The sequence below is a fragment of the Arvicola amphibius genome, chromosome 9 (assembly GCF_903992535.2).
Source record: "Arvicola amphibius chromosome 9, mArvAmp1.2, whole genome shotgun sequence".
NCBI classification, from domain to species: domain Eukaryota; kingdom Metazoa; phylum Chordata; class Mammalia; order Rodentia; family Cricetidae; genus Arvicola; species Arvicola amphibius.
Genome location: NC_052055.2, coordinates 109,004,836 through 109,018,039, shown reverse-complemented (window position 1 = coordinate 109,018,039; position 13,204 = coordinate 109,004,836). Strand labels below are relative to the sequence as shown.

The window sequence follows — 13,204 nt, the reverse complement described above, 5'->3', positions numbered from 1 at the left end:
GATCCAGACCATGGGAAGTGAAGACCCAGTGGTAAGCTCCAGAGGAACTCATTCGCTCCAGTCATCTCAGGGGCTGGGGGCACTGCTCAGTTCAGAGCAGGTGTGGTTCTTGCAGAGGCTCTGAATCTGGTTTCCAGCACCCATGGGTGGGTGCCTCACAACAGCCTGTAATTCCAGCTCCAGAGGATGACCTGGTACTGTTTTCTAGGCATCAAGGGCACCTGTGTACTCATGTATATACACACATACACAAAATTAAAGTAAACCTTAAAAAAAGTCATTTCCTGCCAGGCATGGTGGCACATACCTCCCTCTGCACTAGGGAGGCAGAGGCAGACGGGATGCTCGGGGCTAGTCTGGTCTACACAGCAGGTCATCTACACACTAAGCTCCCGACTTTAGAAAACACACACAGAAGCTATTTCATTATTAGATACTAGATCACCGCTGTTTCTGTGCCTCCCTGTCTTAACTATTTGTCTTAAAATGTGGTAATTTTCGTTATTTAACTCAATCCTCTGGTTCCACGCAATCTCCCTAAACACTATAACATGGCAGATTCTTTTTGCTTAAAACAGTAAGAGGAACTTTTTTTAAAAAAATACACATTAAATCTTGCAATTACTTGACAGCTTTGAGAGGTAGGAAGAAGCAAGGCTGGTTTCAGGTGGAAGTAGGGTGAAGGTGGGGGATGGGGTGCAGGGGCTATGGAGCCTTTGAAGTCTTCCGGTCCCTGGTCTAGCTCTGGAAGCACTATGCACCCTGGACAGGCTAACAGTCCTGGTTTCCAGATTCTTAGTGAAGATGGGCAGCCCAGGGCCACAGATCAACCAAGTGCATCCCTTCTGTGACCTCTGAAGCTCGTCCTTCGCTCTAAGCATGCATTTGCTATTTCTTTTGGGGGAGCGGCTTTGTTCCTCCCTCCTCATCTGGTGGGACTGTTTTTCCTTCAGTCCACAATATCCAGTTCACATCAGATGTTCCTCAGACGCACCACGGCCCTCTGATTCGATTCTGCTTTGAAAAAATCTAGAACAGTGGTTCTCGACCTGCGGGTCACAGTCCCCAAACCAGCAGAAAATGCAGATATTTAACTTTACAATTTGTAACAGTAGCAAAATGACAGTTATGAAGCAGCAATGAAAATAATTCTATGGTCAGGGGTCAGCACAACATGAGGAACTGTATTAAAGGGTCACAGCATTGGGAAAGCTGGGAACCAAGTAATAATTTTTGACAGTTTATTGTAGGATTTTAGAAGAGTCGGACCAGCGTCCTTCTCATTAAAATGGTGTATGTATAGACATTTTTAAAAGCTATTTTCTCTCCCTCAGAGACTAAACTAAGGAAGAGATGTGGTATCTAAAGGGAACACGTTTGCGACAGATTCTTACGGAGAGACCCTGAAATCAAGCCTCTACGAACAGGGAGTTCACCCAAGGTCCAGGAAACCTGACACTGTCTGTGGGATTGGAGACTATATGATACACAAATGCTCCAACTGCTCCACGGGGGCCATGTGGAGTGACAGAGACCTCAGGACCAGAAACTAACCAGCAAGCCCTGCTGGGAACTAGCTGGCAACACTTCGGGGGACGCCCCTCCCTTCTCTGGAGCTTGCTCACCATAGGAAGGGCTGTGCTCGACTGTTTGGAGTTCCTTCCACTTGCGTATTTGTAATCTGTGGGTCTATTCAATGTACCTAAGTTGCTGCTATTCTTTGAGTGTTTCTAAGCAATTAATTTTTGAAAAGAAGAGTTATTTTTATTTTCAGGCATGGGTGTTTTGTATGCGCAGATGTATGTGGACTACAGGCATGCCAGGAGCCCGAAGGAAGCCAGAAGAGGGCACAGCATCCTCTAGCACTCAAGTGACCGATGGCTGTGGGCAGCCAGTGCTCTTAACCACTAAAGCCACCTCTCTAGCACCAGCAATTAGTCTCTTAAAGACAATTTTCTATGGATTTCACTCTCTCCATCTCTGCCCTTTCTCCAGTCTTTGCCCCTAAGCCACTTTCCCACACTGAACCAGGAACCGCTCCACGGAAGTGGCTTTTCAGTGAGCGCTTCTCCCGTTCACACAAACCTTATGCCGGCTGGCACTTCCACGCTTGCCTTTAGAAGGTTTGGTGATCTGACATTTTTTTTTTACGTCCACTTAAATGACACCGTCCGTGTCTGCTGTTCAAATACCAGACTACAGTAAAGTGTAGGTATGCTTCAGCACTAACCGTTTTCCAGTCTGGCTTGCAATCTGCTCTTCTGACTTCTGGAGCTCCGCTGTGTACGCCTCTATCCGAGCATGGCACACCATGAGGTTCTTAACTGCACGTAAAACCTGGTCTTTTTTTGTACTCAGGGAGAGCAGCTTCCATATTCCTTCTCGCATGCGGATTTCTAGGTCTATTTTCTCTCGGATGCTGCAGTCCTAAAATAGAGAATCGTTTGTATGAGGTAGCGATCGTCTAGAGCTGCATTTAAGATAGGCAATGGGGAATGTTCTAGACATCATTTATTTTCGTACCATTCCGAGAATGAAACAAGATTTTTGACTTGTCACACTATAAAAATTCAGCGACTTTAAGAAGTTATTTGCCAGATTCTTAAATTTCTTTCATTATAAGGAATTCTTTCCAACATACTGGCTAAACAAAACAGAAACAACGCTGAGAAAAACAAAGCTACTATTAACACCATTAGCATAATAGAGTTCTCAACATTCTTGTCTACCCAGAACCCTAGAATATGCTCTTATTTGGACACAAAATTTTGCACATGTTATTAATTAAAATAGGGTCACAGTGGATTAGAATGGGTCTCAAATCTTAATAAGGCCATGTAAAGATACAGATTTAGAAAGAAGGCTAGGAAGACACAGACACAAAAAAGCCACATAAAGACAGACACAGAAGCCACATACAGACACACAGAAGCCACATACAGACACACAGAAGCCACATACAGACAGAGAAGCCACATACAGATACAGAGGCCACGTAAAGACATGCACACACACACACCCCAAAGCCATGTAAAGACACAGAAACAGAGGCTGTTTGGGGAATATTATTTTCAGGTGTGTGACTTTTGTTTACGCTGCATTTGTTTAACTCTGTGAAGCTGTGTTACTGTGCCTGTCTAAAACACCTGATGGTCCTAATAAAGAGATGAACAGCCAAATGCGAGGCAGGAGCGAGGATGGGCAGGGCTGGCAGGCAGAGTATAAATAGAAGGAAGACGTCAGGGGCCAGCCACCCAGCCAGTTACGGAGTAAGACGGAGAAAGATAAAAGCTCAGAGGTAAAAGCTAGTCAGGATACTTTAAGTTAAAAAGCTGGCAAGAAAGAAGCCAACCAAAGGCTGGGCATTCATAAGTAATAAGCCTCCGTGTGTGATTTATTTGGGAGCTGGGTGATGAGTTCCTCAAAAAGCCAAAGGAGTAACACATCCCATGAGAGGGCACATCACAGACATACAGAGACATGACAAGAAGACACACACACGGGGCTGGTCTTCTGAAGACACACAGAGAGAAGGAAGGCCCTACGGTGACAGACACAATGACTACTCTCTTTCCACGCCTTCAGCAGTTAATTGTAAGAAGCATCTCCGTGACCTTTTATGTCTACAGTAACCAACGGGCGGCAGGCTGGTTAGCGCTCGCAAGTGCATGCTGGGAGCACCTAAAGCTGGGATGAGCCGCTTTATGCCACAGTGCAAATGTAAATAAACGCCAGTTGGTGCCTCAAAACTCAGGTTTGCCTGTTAAACACAGCAACAAGAGAGCTGACGGAGCTGACAGAGGTCCTGAAAGCTGGCTACATCTGAGGATCAACTGAGGCACAGAGGAAGAGCCTATTAAAGCGCCTGACCCCATGGTTCTCAACCTGTGAGCCATGACCCCTTTGGGGGGAGGAAGTCACATATCAGATATCCTGCATTAGATTTACATTCAGATTCTTAACAGTAGCAAAATCAGTTATGAAGTAGCAATGACATAATTTTAATTTTATGGCTGGGGGTCACCACATGAGGAAAGGGTTGCAGCATCAGGAAGGTTGAGAACCGCTGACCTAGTGCTTTGGTGGCTCAGATGGACAACTATCATGGGACCCTGAAATTCAGCCATCGTAAAAATTGCAACAACCCGAAAGAACCAGCAGGGGGCCACAGCCACACTACTTACTAGCCTGGACTCTGCCTGATGTATGAGGAGAGCCTTCCTCCTGTCCTGTAGTCAACAGTTGAAAAAGACTCAAATAATTAGAGGCTTGAGAAAAAGAGATTAAGAGCTGTAAAGTCCAAACAACAGCTTATACATGGGATTAAGCTAATGTTCACTAAGGATATGAGGCATCTGGGGCAGATATGACTGGAATTTCATCTTTTACAGCAGGAGTTATCAAACTATGGTTGGTGCCTGTTTTTGTGAATAAAGTACTGAATCATACGAGCTCAACCTGGCTGTGGCTACTTCCCAACCACAGTGGCCGAGATGAGAAACGTAGTGTGTAGTCAGCAAAATGAGCAATATTTACCACGTGGCCTTTGATCCACTCCAGTGGAGATACCCTATAGACGAGGACCCCGCCTTCTTTACCAGGGCTTCTCCAGCAGACGGAAGAGACCCCGCCTTCTTTACCAGGGCTTCTCCAGCAGACGGAAGAGGGGGTGACACGCAGGGTGAACTCACTGCTCAGTGTATGCCCACGTCGGCTTTGAATACTCTCAGTTAACAGTGTCCACGACGGCAGCAAGTTCGTGTTTCCCACACAACTTGTTAGCACACACACAGTCTACAAGGAAACCTCTGAGCAACACCCCTTAACCGCTGTAGGCAAGTCATGGTTTACAGCACCAAGGGATCAGCCTTTACTGAGTAGGTGCACGTGGTACCGCTGGAGAGACACTGATGTCTGGGGCGACCCAGTGGGAAGACAGACTGTGGAAGGAGGGCCATCCACTGAGCAAACAGAGATGCTGACTGTCCTCCAGAGGACCGAAGAACTAAAACCATCACCTATCACTGTCTGGGCCCAATGGGAACAGCCAGGCAGAGTAAAGGATGACTGTAGCCAATGAGAAAGGATGCTCTGTGTGCATCCTGCTGGAGTGTGGGGAAGCAGGTCCAAGAAGAATGAGTCAGTCATCCTCTTCCTCAGGGTTCTACTTTCTGAATAAGGGCCTGCATGGAATCAGGTCAGACAGACACTCACATCACTGTCCTGATACGATAAGTAGTTAAAGTTAGCCGCTAAGACGGAATGGACAGAGCAAAGCAAAAACATGGGATAGTTGGACCCTTTAAAAGTAGAAGATAAGGTCTGGAAAGATGGCTGAGCCGTTAGGATGCTTGCCGTTCTTCAGAGGGTATGAGCTCGAATTCCCAGAGTCCACAACGTGCCGTTCACAACCACCTATGACTCCAGCTCCAGGGGAATCCAGAACCTTCTCCTGGCCTCCCAGGTAACCCCTCACACATGTGCATACACACACACACACACTCAAAAAAAATAAATCTTTAAGATGCATAAAAGTAGAAATGGGGAGCTGACTCACTGTGCAAGCATTGGGGGCCTGAGTTCACCCACAGAAAGCTGTGTCCCTGCAAGCCCAGGGATGGGAGGGGAAGACATAGATCCCAGGCTTACTGGCAGTCAGTCTAGCAGAAAATGGAAAGTTCTAGGTTCAATAAGATTCCCCCCCCTCTCTTACACACACACACAGAGAGAGAGAGAGAGAGAGAGAGAGAGAGAGAGAGAGAGAGAGAGAGAGAGAGAGAGAGAGAGAGAGAGAGAGGGAGGAAAGGAGAGAGCGGGAGAGAGGAACAAAGAGAAGAGAGAAAGGGGGAGATAGAGGGGAGAGAGAAAAAGGGAGAAATGGAGAGAGAAAGAGAGAGAGGGAGAAAGGGAGAGAGAAAGGGGGAGGTAGAGGGGAGAGAGAAAAAGGGAGAAAGGGAGAGAGAAAGAGAGAGAGAGAGAGAGAGAGAGAGAGAGAGAGAGAGAGAGAGAGAGAGAGAGAGAGAGAGAGAGAGAGCACCAGACATAGTAGCACACACCTTTCCTCTCCGTCCAAATGAGGCAGATGCAAGCAGATCTGTGATTTCAGGCGAGCCTCCTCTACATACTGAATTTCAGGCCAATCAGGGCCTACATGGTGAAAACTTGTCTCAAAAACAAACAACAACAAAAATAAAACAGTGAAGAGCCATAAAGGAATGCACCAATCCTGGCTCTGGCCTCCACATGTATGTGCCCAGACAAGCATTAACTTGACACACGTGTGCACACAGAAATCAGAGCTAGAGCAGCCGTGTGCTGCCTCTCCAGAAGGCACAGGGCCCTGAGCTTGATCTCTACACCACAGAAAAATTATAAAGCAGGTGATCTAGATCACAGAAGAGAGACATCTGAAAGGCTTTAAGAGCCAGAACAGCACAGAGACAGAGAACGGCCTTACTATTGAAAGCAGGGATGGGGCACTTGGTAAAAGGAGAGAAACAATCCATAAGTAATTCTGACTGAAATCACTGCCTACCTACTACCTTGTAACTATGCCATGCTGGCAAAGAGACCAAGGGGAAGGTAAAGAAAATTATGCCGGAGAGGATGTGGGGTAAAGGGAACACTCCTACATTGCTGGTGGGAGTGCAAGTTGGTACCGCCTCTTTGGATATCAGTATGGTGATTTCTCAGAAAATTAGGAAACCACCTACCTCAAGACCCAACAATACCACTTTTGGGTATATACCCAAAGGATGCTCAATTGTGCCACAAGGACATGTGCCCAACTATGTTCATAGCAGCATTGTTTGTCATAGCCAGACCCTGGAAACAACCTAAATGTCCCTTGACTGAAGAATGGATAAAGAAAATGTGGTACACAATAAAGTACTACACAGCAGAAAAGAATAATGACATCTTGAAATTTGAGGGCAAATGGGTGGATCTAGAAAACATATTGAGTGAGGTAACCCAGACCCAGAAAAACAAATATGTATTCACTTATAAGTGGCTTTTAGACATAAAGCAAAGAAAAACCAGCCTACAGTTTACAATCCCTGTGAACCTAAACAAAGAGGATCCTAAGAGAAACATACATGGATCTAATCTACATGGGAAGTAGAAAAAGACAAGATCTCCTGAGTAAATTGAGAGCATGGGGATCATGGGAGAGGGTACAAAGTAAGGGGGTAGGAAGGGAAGGGAACGGAGAAAAACATATAGTTCAATAAAAATAAAAAAAATATTCTCGGCTACACTAAGAAAGATTTGAACACATTTTATACGGCAAAAAAACCCTCTGAATTTGTTTGCAACTCAGTGTCTTCCTTTTTCCCTAGTATTAGTGCAAGAATCCACGTTTAAATTTCTATCTTCCTGTAAAGCTAAGAGCGTGCCATTTGAGCGTCCATCCCTCCGCCCTCCACAATTTGATGCACGCCCACACCTGTGAGAGCAGAGCCTTGCTGGCATTAGATGCACAGTTGTGCGGGACGCGGGGGCGCTGATAGCAACCCGGGCACCCGTTCTCGGGCTATCACCTCGGCTTTGCAAGCATGGGGAGGACCGGCAGGTGAGAAAGGCCCCGGTGTCCTTCTCCAGCCCCGGCCTGTCTCCTCCTTGGGTACAGCCTACAGCCGTGCAAACCCACGGTGCGCGCTCGGCTCCTGAGCTCTCTCCAGGCTGCAGTATGCCAGTCCCCCGACCTCGCTCACCTGCTGCGCAGGGAGGCTCCTCAGCAGCCGCCCCTCCATCTCCCTGCGAGTCGGGGACGATTTGAAAAGCGCGCCGCGGGCTGCAGCTGCAGACCGCACCAACCGCCCGGCCGTACCAAGTCCAGGCTGCGGGGGAAACCCAGCCCGCGACGCCGCGCAAGCGCACTAGCGGCGCTGAGGCCAGGGCCGCCAGAAGACGACGGAGACCCGAGGACTATGAACAGACCCTCGGCAACAGCCGGCTTTAAGCGCGGGCGGGGCCTAGGAAGGTGGTGGGCGGGGCCTGAACGGCGTGCCGGCCTCGGTGGGCGGGGCTTGAAGGAAGAGAACCTGCCTGGGTGGGCTGGACAGGCGCGCAGGGGGGCGGGGCGGGGTTCAACTGGTGGGCGGGGTGGAGGGTTCTTGCGGGCGCTTTCCCTGAAGGTTTGAGGTAAGTTTTCTCCAGCATCTTTAAATAAATGGGCTGATTGAACCCCACAGACCATACAGGGACATAAGGTCCGATGGTCTGCCTCTCAAACATGTCTTCACGCAGAGATATGCTCTTGGTAAGGCTGTGGAGACAGACAGTGCAGCAGACAGACATTTTGTGACCTCTGCCCTTGGGGTTTTTTGCTTCGAAAGTGGCAGCCAACAGCTGTATCCAGAAACCTGGTTGTTGGCACAGTCTTTCCTTAAGACAGAGGACGGGGAGATGCTGAAGGATTGAACTAGGGGCCCCAAGCATTGCAGGCAACTGGTCTACTACTGAACTGTCCAGCTCAAACACTACTTTTAATTGAAGGATGTATACACCCTTGTAAAGGGTTTAAAATCATCCCTTAGCTTATCTTGTGCAGGAAATGTTTAGGGCTTTGGGCATTTTTCTCCTGAGAGAAGACTCTGTCAAATCAACCCTCCTACCTCACCTCATAAATGGCCTTGGGCACTCTTACCTCTGTGTACAGCCTGACCCTGTATATTTACCTAGAACTTCCCCTATGGGGTTTGTTGTCCTAGTGTTCCACATATGTTAACCTTTTGTGGACTTTAAATTATATGGTCATCTTACTCACAAGCCTCTTTGTTAAAGCAAATAATTGAAAGATGCACGGCTTAGAAATAAAGCGTGGACCAGTGAGATGCTCAGCAAGTAAAGATGCCTGATGCCAAACCTCATGACCTAAGTTCGAAACCCCAGGATTCATATAGTGGAAGGTATACACACACACACACACACACACACACACACACACACACACACCCCTTCCTTTCAAGTGGATAATTGCCTGGTTGAGGTCCTCAGGACTAGGTGATTCCAGAAGCTGCCCAGTTAGGAAGGCGTGGCTCTCATATTGCAGCCTGCAATGACCCACAGTTGTAAAGTATGTGAAACTCAAAATTACCAACACCCAACTCACCCAGTTCCCTCCAAACGCAGGCCTGAATTCCACTGTCATTAGGTGCCCCTTGCCCTAGCGCACAGCTCCCTGGTGGCACCACTTTGGGGTGTAATTATCCCCAACAACCGTGAGCTGCAAGAGCCAGGCATAATACCTGACTCACAAAAGAAGCATACACAAAGAACATCTTCAGGCACACGCCAGCGTTTGCTGTGTAACAATACAACTCTCAGACAAGGATCAAAATACGTGCCAAGGGCAGCACCTTGAGAAAAACAAAAAGATGATCAGTTTCAAACTGAACACTGATGTGCAAATGTTAGTGGATGGGTACTGTAGGTGTGATAATCCTAGGGAGAAGTCTAGAAAAGGCCATGTTTAGTACTCACTGTAGACTATGGATAGTGGCTGTTGAAGACCTTTCTCTTTGTAGAAGAGATGATGTGGGCCTATCCCCTTCTTAGTCATCAAGGGATGTGTCCCGGAAGTGTTTAAGGGCGTACCCTCTAGCTGGTGATTAGAGTAGCTTAGAATAGGATTTCTGTTTCCTTATTTATCCTCAGGTCCTTTCTTGTTACTGCTAGCTTCATCAAACATAGTTCGCTTTGATGTCAGCAATGCGTACAAAAATAGAACCAGCCTTCGAAACACCAGAAGGTTAAAGAGTGGTGGCTGAGGATGTGCCCTAGTTGGCAAGATGCTTGCCTAGCCTGGACAAGGTCCTGAATTCATTCCCCAGCACACCGTAAACTGGGCATGGTGATACATGCGGGTAATCCTTGTACTCCAGAGGTAGGGGCAAGACAATCAAAAGTCTCAGGTTATCATTGGCTACAAAGTAAGTTGAAGCCAGTGTGGGTTACAAGAGATGCTGTCAAAAATAAAATAAAGAGTACACAAGAAGTAGTTGTATTAACTCGAGAATTTATTTATCTAGCAATGTATTCATTTTACAACTAGAAGAAAAAAAGTACTCCTTTTTACTATTTTACAGCTAAACTGAGGCATCCTTCAACTCTCTTTCTTCTGGCTCTCCCAGAGATGTTAGATACCCACCCACCTTCCCAGGTTTGCTTCAGCTGGAGGTTGAATAATGGGATCATTTCAATACTAATTATGATATGGACGTTATTTATATGAACTACAACAAGTGGAGGTTAATTCATAATTAAATGGAAAGCAATAGAAACAAAGTGACCAAATATTACAATAAGTGGTGTTAAAAGTATATGTTCTTGTATTAGTCTTCTTAACTTTCACTGCTCTGGAACTCACTGACACAACTCTGCCTATGCCTCTAGAGTGCTGGGATCCAAACACGTCCCCTGCCCCCAGACTCATTGCTTTAAATATATATATATATATATATATATATATATATATACATATATATATATATATATATATATATATATATATATAGAGAGAGAGAGAGAGAGAGAGAGAGAGAGTTTATTACAGAACAGGCAACTCTCGGTAATTTTTATTTCATTCAAGACCTTTAAAAAATTCCAATTTGAAAATTATCTTGGAGAGTCAGTGAGACAGCCTGACAGTAAAGGAGCTGGTTGCCACGCCTGAAAACCTGAGTCCTGTCCCTAAGACCTACACCACACGAGGACAGATCTGACTCCCATAAGTTGTCCTCTGACCACACACAGGTTGCTGCTTGCAAAAGTCCACCTTATCTTCACAATAAACAAGCTAACTAACTAATAAATAAAAAAATACTTTTTTTAGATTTGGAGAAAATTGTCTATAATTCAAATAATAAAATTAAAATAAAATGTAAAGAGGAGAGATGCGTGTTTGTATTATGTACAAAAGAGAAGGAATGGAGGAAGGATAGAGAAGAAGGAAGAGAGGAGAAGAAATGATGGGAGAGAGAGATAGTGATGCTAAACAGAGAGTATTTTTTTTAATGAAAAAACCATAATCTACAAACAGCAGAAGCGTCATCTAATCTTACAAAGGATATAGGATGCTGAGTCTGAGGACTTAGCCCTGCAGTTCTGGGAAGGCTGCTCAGTTTCCTTACCTGTAAAACAGAACTGCTAATAGCTATCTTGTCTTTAAAGTTGAGATGGTGACAGCCAGTTGAGATAAGGTTTCGAAAGTACCCTGTAACTTTCTCATTCCACAGACACAGGCCATGACTCATAAAGGAAGGACATACCAGTACCTCAAGTCAACCATTTTAGACCCAAAGAACTCTAAGAGTGGATTAGGAAAAAAAATATGTATTTAGAAATATTCAACATATATCACCTACCACTGACAATATTGAGACTATGTGTGAAGGAGGTGGGGATGGGGAAGGCTGGTGCCTGCCTATCATGTCAGCTGTTCTGAAAGCTGAGGAAGGATTAAAAGTCTCAGGCCACTTGGATAATTTAGTCAACTGGTCAAAATAAAAAGAAAGAGGATGGGGATATTAGCTCAGTGAGAAAGAACCTAAGAAACACAAGACCCTTGGTTCTATCCCCAGTACTGGAAATCAATACAGTCACAAAAGTACAGCTGGAAAATACCCAAATTGCGTGTCAGACATACTGTATAGCATTGAATCCATACAGAAAATAAAATATAAGTATTACTTAGGTCTATTATTAGTCTATCAACTGCAGATGAAAGATTGAGGGGGATAAGATTTTACGCTTAGTAAGTTGATCGATATTAATTCAATAATGCTAAGGTTTGGAAGGTGGTATCTGTCAATGTGATACATTGTCAGAGACTATGTAAATGTGCCTAATCACTTGAGGGGGAGAGTAAAAATAGAAAGTCAAAAATGTATGTGTGTACACACATATGTGTGTCCATATATAAATTCTTCACCCGTAGGTATCTATCCTTTCCTTTCAAAATGTACTTGCAAATCTGTACTGGCAACATTAGGCTTGTCATAGAAAGATACCAAAATAACACAAGTGTTTATTTTAGGGGTGTGAATAAATTACAGCACTCTACCCAGATGACATACATCTTTAGGAAGGAATGTACCATAGCCGTGTGCTATCTGGGTAAGCTGGTCTTTCTCAGAATGAAGGAAGCTAATTTCAGAAGATTGCACTGGACATAATATTTTTGCATTGCAGCCACAAGAGAACTGAAGCTGTATTGTTCGTTGAAACCCACGTGATAAAAGTCTACATTTCACGCGGAAGAGGATGCTTTGGAGGGTATGTGTCTGAAGCGTCTCTCAAAGGCGCAAATGCTGAAGGCTGGGGTTGGCAGCAGTGTTCGGATTAGACTGGGGGTGCTCTCTCCTCATTAAGGTACCAGTCCATTGATTAATTTGAGGTCTCACCGTAAGGCAGTGAAATCATTAGGAGATGGGGCCTCGCTGGAGGACATAGGTAATTGGAGCATAACCTTGGTGCGTTCAGTTACTCCTGCTGCTGTGATAGAACACCGTGACCCAAAGGACTTCCAGAGGAATGTGTGTTGGCTATGGTTCTAGAGGGTAAGCCTAGAATGGTGGGGTATGCGTGGCAGCAGATGGCTGGAGCGGGAAGCTGAGAGTTGACATCTTCAGCTGCAAAGAGGAAGCAGAGAGAGTGAACTAGAAATGGAACGAGGTGACACAAATGAAACTACATACCCTAACAAAAAAAAAAAAAGAGCAACATTGGGGAGAAAGGAGTTTATTCAGATTATAGCTCCCGATTATAGTCCATCATTTTTGGATAAGTCATGGCAGGAACTCAGGTAGCTAGTTACTCATGTCACAGTCTCTGCGAGTTCATGTGTGCATCGGCCCCGTTCTGTCTAGAAGGCCTTGTTTCCTCGGTGTCCTCCATCCTCTCTGGCTCTTACAATATTTCTCTCTTCTCTTTTGCAAAGTTCCCTGAGCCCTGTGGGGGGAGATTTAATGGAGAAATCCCATTTTGGACTGAGTGCTCCAAGTTCTCTCACTGTGTGACATTGTCCCAACTGTGGGTCTCTGTATGTATTCACGTCTACCGAAAGATGACGTTTCTCTGATGAAAGCTGAGTGAGACACTGATCTTTAAGTACAGCAGAGTGTCATTAGAAGTCATTGTATTGCTAGGTTCCTTTAGTAGAATAGTAGTATTTGGTTTCTCCTAGGTCCATTGTCTGGAG

General features: G+C 45.4%; 1 protein-coding gene across 2 annotated transcripts in view; it reads right to left on the bottom strand.

Annotated features, from left to right (window-relative positions):
- Rtkn2 (rhotekin 2) overlaps positions 1-7,754 on the bottom strand; it is a 58,723-nt gene extending 50,969 nt beyond the window's left edge. The window contains exons 1-2 of one of the 2 annotated variants that reach the window (XM_038343198.1): positions 7,716-7,754; positions 2,219-2,427 (exon numbers count right to left, since the gene is read on the bottom strand). In XM_038343198.1, coding sequence (XP_038199126.1) covers positions 2,219-2,427; positions 7,716-7,754 — 248 coding nt within the window. The remainder of the gene's footprint in view (positions 1-2,218; positions 2,428-7,715) is intronic. The other variant, XM_038343200.1, reaches the window with a different exon arrangement.
- Between the last annotated feature and the right edge of the window lie 5,450 nt (positions 7,755-13,204).